The following is a 9,041-nucleotide window of genomic DNA, read 5'->3' on the forward strand; positions in this document are numbered from 1 at the left end:
TTCATCTCTCACACGATATTTTGCAATTACAAGATTTCAAATTCTACTCTACAGAGATAATAACTGACAAGGTCTATGTGCAACTAAAATGGAGCATGCTTATATTAGGTAGAATGTAACTGATGGTAGGTTTGTAACTAATGTTGTGTACTTTGTTTTGTAGATAACTACATCTTCATGTCAAGACAACTTTGAATTGTTTGGTAATAAGGCCCAAGAATTTGAAGATGATGTCGCCGCTAGAAGCAGAAGAAAATAAGTAACTTGCGGAGAATAATCAGTGAACATATCTTCACTATCACTATTGACAATACCAATTTTGATACTCCTTACAATAAAAAGATAGAAAACTCACAATTTGAAAGTGTTCTTCAATCCTCGAAAAGCATGAAAGCATTAGCAGTAACATTGTGGGCAATGATTGCAAGATACTTTCAACACCTAGCTCATTCATCCAAATACTCAAAGAAAAAAATATGCAATGCTTGCTTATATTAGTGTTAGTGACATGCTTAAAACTAATGATTATCATCTTCAAATTCTAGCTTTCTTAAATAAAGCACGTAGTAATAATAACCATGTAATTAGTAACACTTGTGGTTCGAGAGTAATAATCAAAAGCATCACAAGAAACAATAACAACTCAATGAGCTTAGCTTTTATTGAAAAAATGTAGGAAACTAACGTTTAGTTTTGTAAACCTTTGTTGAACAAAGTAAGGACGATGTCCAAGTCAGCCTTCTTCATGCACAGTCCGAGCTCAATGCCACCTGATTCCTCACGTCTCTCTGCCATTGAGATTGTGTTTCCTTCGATGGAGACAACATCAACCTTAACTGGTCTTCCCCATCCGAAGTCCGAGTCGTATACACCCAACCGGGTGGACCCGGCTAACGACCCGAACTGTGACGTGACAGCAAAGCAATCAAAACTAATCTTGAATTCTTCAGCGATCGTCTCTATCTTTCTTGAACTCAACCCTTTCACCATACCGCTGAGTATCTCCACCGCCGTTACAAAACCTCCCTCTCCAGCAAACTCCGCCGCCGTCATGCTGTTGTAGCAACCCGCTGGAAACATACAGTTTCCGAAGTAAGTGGCAGGAAGAGGCGGATCAAGCCGCTCTCTGAAATCAGCAACGAAGAGGAAACTCACGGATCTCTCCATGTTTCCTCCACGCGCCTTCACGAGGCATGTCCACATGTAAGCGTAGGAGATGACGAAAGTCGACAAGTGGAGCTGACTCGGATCTGGCGACTCGTTCTTGACTCGCTCCCGGAGTCTCTCGACGTCACCTCGTGACAGCACGAGCGTGGCGAATACGACGTCGTCGTCTCTGCCTTCCGAGGCGGGAGCTGAGCTCAGGCCTCCCCTGCCGATGAGTTTGCCTTGTTTCAGAGATCTCACGATCCTGATCATCTGCTCATCGAGTCCCGTTGTATCTTTGATCAACGACCGATCGAGAGACGGAGTTAGAGCCTCCGGTAGAGGGGCGACGACTCTGTTTTCTTGTTTGCACGTGTGAGCCCAAGCTTTGACGAACATGGTTGACATTTTTCCGTCTACAACGCCGTGGTGTGCGGCAACGCCGATGGAGAATCCTTGCTCCGGGAACAAGGTGATCTGAAGAGATAAGACCTTCGCTGAGTCATCTGAAACCGGTAACTCGGGTATCAGAGCGTGCAGCTCGAAAGCTGGACGTTGTCCATAGCTGGAAAGAAGAGAGAAGTCAGCGTCAGTTTCAGCGATGGTAACCGAAACGGCGTCTTTTTGTGAGACGACGATGCTAGGTTTGGGCTCGTTTGGGTTCGAGGTGATGCAGCCGCAGAGATGGAGGTAGTCGCGGAGGACGAGGGAAAGGGAGAGCTTGAGCTTAGGGAGGATGAATGAGTGGAAATTCTCACGAGTCGACCCGGTGATCTTGTAGAAGAACACTCGCTTGACAGGGTTGAACACTAGCCATGGTATGTCGAAGAAAGTCAACGGGATAGCGAGCGAGTTGACTGAGTTTTGGACCGAGTCTGAGTCAGGAGCGGGGGTGACTCGGGAAACCTCAACGACGTGCATTGTCATTGGTGGTAACGAAAGAAAAGATTCAAGGGGAACACAATAGTTTGGGAAAAGCATACAATGCGCGACACGATCCTTTTAATTAGTATTATTTTGTGCACGTAGTTGGTGGTAAAATCATGTTTTTTTATACACCGACTCTTAATATGATGTTTAACCTAACCAATTTAAATCTAATGGTTACGTATTCGTTTTGATGTTGAAAACCGACAAAGTAAAGATCATTTACTTATTTTAAGACAACTTTCTACTATTAGAAAATCTGAAAAATGATGCTGCTCCAGCAGAAATAGCTCACTGGGTGAGAGTGGTGTGATTTGGTGATTATTGCACTTCATCTTATTGATGCAGACGCTTGCTTGCTGCTTGCTGCTTGCTTTTGCGAAAGATACCATTGATTTTAAGCATAGAAAAGATATTGAAGATACTATTACTAAATCAATCTCTTGGAAGATTAAAGATATAAGTTTGAATGTGTTCTTGTGTTAAAAAAAAAAAAGAAGTTTGAACGTGTTCTTCAATCTTGTAAGAGAAAATATCAGCAGTAGCATTGTCAACAATGACAATAAGAGCTTTACCTTACCACCCAAGCACTCAAAGAGTAAATATGAAATACTTGCCTTTTATGATAAAAAATATGCTTAGAAGTTAATTAGAACCAACGATAATCTTCCTTAAATGCTAGTTTGCATAAACAAAGTAAAGCTATAGTTACCATTAAACTAGTACTTCTTATAGGATCCGTATATTTGTTAAAATATTCACTATTTGCTTACTAACTCTAAGAAAATTTTCATAGTTGCTTATGACTCACTCACATATCAAAATAACGTTTCTAGTGGTTGTTCGCGAATGAATGGTGTACAACGAAGGAACTTTTGTTGTATACATGTCCGAAAGTCAAGAACGTTTAGGAAAATCATACGATTAACCTTTAATCATGATATTAATCCCTCTTTCTCATATGATTTAAGATTAATTAATGGGCTTTTTTTTTTAGAATTGACCTATAATTTAAAGTCAAACACAAAACTAACCTCCTTTTTTTTTTGAAAATTGGTTTTGCCCTATTCACCCCACAAGTTCATATAATTTACGAAAATGCCATCAATTTTTTTTTCTTTTTTTTCGAAAATAACATTTTTACTCTCTCACCCTCATCATTTTCAAGTAATTACAAGATTGCCATTGTCATCAATACCACAACCACCATGAACAACCAATTTGAAGCTCTTAATGCTCCCAAAATCGATTTACCCTTCTTCTTTTTTCATTCTTGTGAACTAAACACAACATATCTCTCATTTTCTCTCCACAATGAGCTAAAAAAACCCAAGATTTTGATTCTAAATTTTTTATGGTTCATAGAGTCATAGAAGCTAACGATTCTGGGTGGGTTACTTTCGTTTGTGATTTTGTGTGCTTGGAGAAGTCTTATGTATGCTAAGGAACTTATCTCACCAATTTAAGGTATGACATCGAGTATTTTTCCAGATCTGTTCGTCAGACGACTTACTTGGAAAGTCGTCTGGCTGTAGACAACTTACCTGGAAGTCTTCTGGTCAACGCAGAGGTTATTTTTGCAATTAACTTTGAAATCTGTAACCTGAGACGACTGAAAGTTAAGTCGTCTGTTTTTGTTTGGTTTCAAAAAAATTTCCAAAGAACCTAGACGACTTACATTTCAGTCGTCATAGGTTAGTTTTGCATTTGACTGGATAATTTCAGAAGTTTGACTTCCCCAGACGACTTACATTTCAGTCGTCTGGCGAAAATTAAAATAATAATATTTTTTTAAAAGTAGACGACTTACAGTTAAGTCGTCATAGGTTAGTTTTGCAATTGAAAAAAAAACTTCAAAATTTAATTATACACATACGACTTATAATTCAGTCGTCCACGAGACGACTTACTTGTAAGTCGTCCAGGATTTTTTTCCGAGATTCTGGTCAAACCTCGTAAATCCTGGACGACTTACATTTCAGTCGTCTCGTGGACGACTGAATTATAAGTCGTCTGTATATAATTAAATCTTGAAGTTTTTTTTTCAATTGCAAAACTAACCTATGACGACTTAACTGTATGTCGTCTACTTTAAAAAAATATTATTATTTTAATTTTCACTAGACGACTGAAATGTAAGTCGTCCAGAAAAGTCAAACTTCTGAAATAATCCAGTCAAATGCAAAACTAACCTATGACGACTGAAATGTAAGTCGTCTAGCTTTTTTGGAGTTTTTTTTTAGCCAAACAATAGTAGACGACTTATTTTTCAGTCGTCCGAAATAACAGATTTCAAAGTCAATTGCAAAATAACCTCTGCGTTGACCAGACGACGTATAGTTTAGTCGTCTGGACAACTTAGATTGAAGTCGTCCGCGTCTTCTCCGCTAGTTTTTAAGTCTTCTACGTTAGTTTTTGAATAACTTGTATTTTTAAGAGTGATAAGTAACTTCAAGATATGTAAAACTCATATTTACAAAATATGTTCTCTCCCTTAGTTTTACTAAATTTGACTAAGTTTTTCAACGTAAACTTATAATAAAATATGATATGCTTTGACTAGTTACTATTGTTTGTTTCCATCTCTTAAGTATTATTGTTATAGACAATAATGATGACTATTGTTATGAGTTGGAAGAAGGGTTAAAATGCTTCTTAAAATGTTGTATCAATATAAAGCTACCAACATTCTTGTTTATTAAGATGAGAAAAAAGCCATTGGAGTTTATTATTGCATATGAGAGATCCAAAGATAAGAAAAAGGCTACTGAAGTCTATTATTTCATTGATTTGTAAATGTGTAAACACATTGTTAGCACATTTAATACATCTTGGAAAACATTATTACTGATTTTACAAAAAATTCACAACTAAAAGAGTAGACATGCAATTCACAAAACAAACCACAAACAAAACTATTATAGATCATTCCTCTACAAAGACAAGCTTGGATTCCACTTGAGTAGACAAGACCACACGACTTTTAAGAAGTCCAGACGACTTCTAAGAAGTCCAGACGACTTCCAGGAAGTTCAGACGACTTTGTCAGAAGACTTTTAGGAAGTTCAGACGACTTCCAGACGACTTCCAGACGACTTTACAGGAAGTCCAGACGACTTTACAGGAAGTCCAGACGACTTTACAGGAAGTCCAGACGACTTTGTCAGAAGACTTCCAAGAAGACCAGACGACTTCCAGACGACTTCCAGACGACTAACAGGTAAGTCGTCCCAGAAGTCTTCCAGATCTGAAAAACCTGCATATTAAATCCAGATCTGAAAAACCTGCATATCCAAAAACGTTCAAATGGCTTAAAACAGAAAAAGTGAGTGAAACATTAGATAAATCTACCTTTACAGAACACACAAAAATACATATCTAAAAATAATAGATCTACCTTTAAATTAGTGGAAGATGAGTACCATCTAATTAAAAACCTGCAAAAAAGATAGATTAGTAAGAAAAACATAAGACAAAACTGGAAAATTCATATAAAGTTTGGTGTTTTCAAGTCAAAGAGATTAGAGTGGGTTTGGAGAGTTTTAGTTTGGGAAAAAAGTAAGAACTTTATACAACAAGAAATTACCAAATGAAGAAAAATCAGACATAAGAACTTACCAAAACGCTCAGATCTATTATGAAAGGGAGACTTTGTCAGAAGACTTCCATGAAGTCCAGACGACTTCCTAGAAGTCCAGACGACTTCCAGGAAGTCCAGACGACTTCCTGGAAGTCCAGACGACTTTGTTAGAAGACTTCCAAGAAGTCCAGACGACTTCCAGATGACTTCCAGACGACTAACAGGTAAGTCGTTCAAGAAGTCTTCCAGATCTGAAAAACCTGCATATCAAATCCAGATCTGAAAAACCTGCATATCCAAAAACGTTCAAATGACTTAAAAATAGAGAAAATGAGTGGAAGATTAGATAAATCTACATTTATAGAACACACAAAAATACATATCTAAAATTAATAGATTTACCTTTAAATTAATGGAAGATAAGTACCATTTGATTAAAAACCTGCAAAAGAGATAGATTAGTAAGAAATACATGAGACAAAACTGAAAAATTCATATAAAGTTTGGTGTTTTCAAGTCAAAGAGATTAGAGAGAGGTTGGAGAGTTTTAGAATGATGAACATTACATTTTTGTTGCAGCCATTTGAGAGGAGAAAGAGATAATGTGTAAATTTTTCTTTATATAGGGAGACAAAAAATCCAATTAGGTTAAATATTTTTGACTCAGACGACTTCCTGGACGACTTACATTTCAGTCGTCTGGTGAAGAAATTAAAACATACGACTTACATGTAAGTCGTCTAGAAGAGTTTAATATTTTTAGCGGGAAATTAAATATTTTTAGCGGGAAACTAAAATAGAAAACTTTCCAGACGACTTACTTGTAAGTCGTCTGGTTTAAATTATTTAAGCGGGAAAATATTTTTTTTAAAAAATTTTTAGCGGAAATATTTGGATGACTTACATGTAAGTCATCTGTTTTAATTTCTTCACCAGACGACTGAAATGTAAGTCGTCCGAGTAAATTATTCAACAGACGACTGAAATATACGTCGTCCGAGTAAATTATTCAACAGACGACTGAAATATAAGTCGTCCACACCCTAAACATAACCCCTAAACTTAATTATCTAATTAAAGACTTCATAAAATCAAATCAAACTTGAAAAATGTTTACTATACACATAAATAAACACATATAGGTGAAAACTAATTTTTGAAAAAAACATTTTAGTTTTCTAAAATCTAACCCTAACAATACATACAATAGTACAACATATGTTTGCCAAACTCCTAAACCAAAGTATTTCATGATTCACTACTTCCACTCATCTATCTTCAAAACAAATCAATTTTATCATATCTTAATTTATATCACTTAAAACTGTTTATAATTACTTGATTTTTATTTTTCACGCATCAAAATATTTTTTTACAAGATTTATAAATTATTTTTAAAATAAACCGGTACCAGACGACTTACACTTCAGTCGTCTAGACGACTTCCAACATCTCAGACGACTCAGACGATTTACTAGGGCTATATTCGTAAAAATGGCTTCTGTTTTTTTGTTTGGTCACAAGGGGCTGAGCTGTAATTTTACTAGGCTTTTAAGTTAGTTTTGCATTTGATTCAAGTTTGAGTATATGTTTGGGGTTAAAATCAAGTTGTGAGTTAGTTTTGGCAAAAACCCCTTAATTAATTATGTGTCTTTTCTACCTACCTAGATCCCAGCAAATTTTTTTACCATATAACAAAATTCCAACAAGAAGCATTAAAACTCCCAATAATCACCACACACCGTATTGCTTTGAAAAAAAATCATGAATCAAAAGCATATATCGAATACATCAAATCCAATTAAATCCGTAAAGAAGCCGCAATTGAAAACCATCACAAAATCTAAGTCATAATCTCGTCATGTTCTCAAAACAAATAATTAAATGAAAATATAATAATATGGATTAGTCGTCGTCAGGCTTCGTGAAGATATACGTCATTACCCCAATTTCCATAATATTGCACCTCAACGTGACTTGCCATGAACGTACGTACCTGCTCCTCTTTACTGTCAAGCTCTAGACATTATCGGACACATCAACCTTGTAAAACTGCAGAACCGCGAGCTTCATTTTTCTTATGCCTATGCATGTGTCTTCTTCAGCTTGGTGTATATATGTCTTGTACCTCTTCTTTGCGCCTTGCCTAAGCCTGAGATCCAGATGAAGCTTCGATCCTTTATCGTTTTCTTCCACATTGAGGGTTTCACGAAAACCATCTTCGAAATTCGAACTCTCTCTCTCCCGGAGAAAAAAAGTTAACCTAGATGGTTACGGCTGTAACAAGTTAATCACGGCTTTATAAAGAAAACAAGTAGATTAGGGTTTCAGATATAGTAAAACGTAAGTAGATTAGGGTTTCAGATATAGTAAAACGTAATGGGCCTCCGTAGGCCCATTAAGGGATGGTAAAAGCATGCAACGAGGTAACGTCTACGTCAGTCTTCAGCTTTCTCGAACATTTCCTTATGACCGTTCGATTTGATTACTTCAACAATCAATGTTTCCAAAGTATAAAACGAATAAAACTCAAATGTGTTTAAAACTTCTAACGGACACGAGAGACTCAACAAGTCTACACGTCAAGTTGCATCTACAATGGGTTACATCTATCAGATTCCTTTTCAAGTATGTGTTTCCTGGTTATAAGTGTCATATTTGTTAAGTTCTCTGCTCATGTTTCTCTCTGTCTCTGAACATGTTGTTTTGAATGGTGGACTTGCGCAGGAGCTGCATTGCTTTAGTCTCGATTTTGTAAGTTTTTTAACCAAGAAACTGTCACACATTTTGTAAGGCCATCAATATCGCTGAATATTCATAGGGTTCTTAGAGCACCATTATTGGGGTTTTTAAAAGGGGTTTCTTTCAAAAAGTAATGTGTGGCCCCACCAAACCATAAAAACCAGTCTCCAAAGTCATGAAATAATGACCCATTGTGGTGGATTTTATGCATTGTTCGCGGGTCCCACCGACACGTGGCGGTCCGCGATTGGTGCGCTTTTTATTTATTTTTATTTTTTTTAATCAGACAAAAAAAAATAAAAAAATAATTTTTTTTAGAAACCCTTGAATGGGTTTTAGGGATAATGGTGCTCTTAACAACCTTTATAGCAAGGACCCCACCAATTAATTAAGAAACATGTTAAAAACCACCAAATAAGGATCGACTTTCGGTGGTTTCTTCGACTGTTTGTGGGTCTCACTGACACGTGGCGGTCCGCGATTGGTTTCTTTTTTTTTATTTTTTTTAATCAAATAAAAAAATTAAGAAACCCAAAGGGGTTTTGAGGGTTAATCATGCTCTAAGAGCACGTCCATCGGTAGGGATGTTAACATGGGTAATTACCCATGGGTTTACCCAAACCCACTAATAATGGGTTGGTTTTTT

General features: G+C 36.5%; 1 protein-coding gene across 1 annotated transcript; it reads right to left on the reverse strand.

Annotated features, from left to right (window-relative positions):
• Positions 1–525: 525 nt before the first annotated feature.
• On the reverse strand, positions 526–2,195 carry LOC106417870 (phenolic glucoside malonyltransferase 2-like). Its single transcript, XM_013858598.3, has one exon. The coding sequence runs from the start codon at positions 2,125–2,127 to the stop codon at positions 688–690; it is 1,440 nt and encodes a 479-aa protein (XP_013714052.2). The 5' UTR covers positions 2,128–2,195; the 3' UTR covers positions 526–687.
• Positions 2,196–9,041: the final 6,846 nt, after the last annotated feature.

This window comes from Brassica napus, chromosome C6 (genome assembly GCF_020379485.1).
Source record: "Brassica napus cultivar Da-Ae chromosome C6, Da-Ae, whole genome shotgun sequence".
Classification (NCBI taxonomy): Eukaryota; Viridiplantae; Streptophyta; class Magnoliopsida; order Brassicales; family Brassicaceae; genus Brassica; species Brassica napus.

Bases quoted from the DNA above. Each gene is read 5' to 3' on its own strand.
- LOC106417870 (XM_013858598.3), bottom strand. From the start codon at position 2,127: ATGCTTTTCCCAAACTATTGTGTTCCCCTTGAATCTTTTCTTTCGTTA.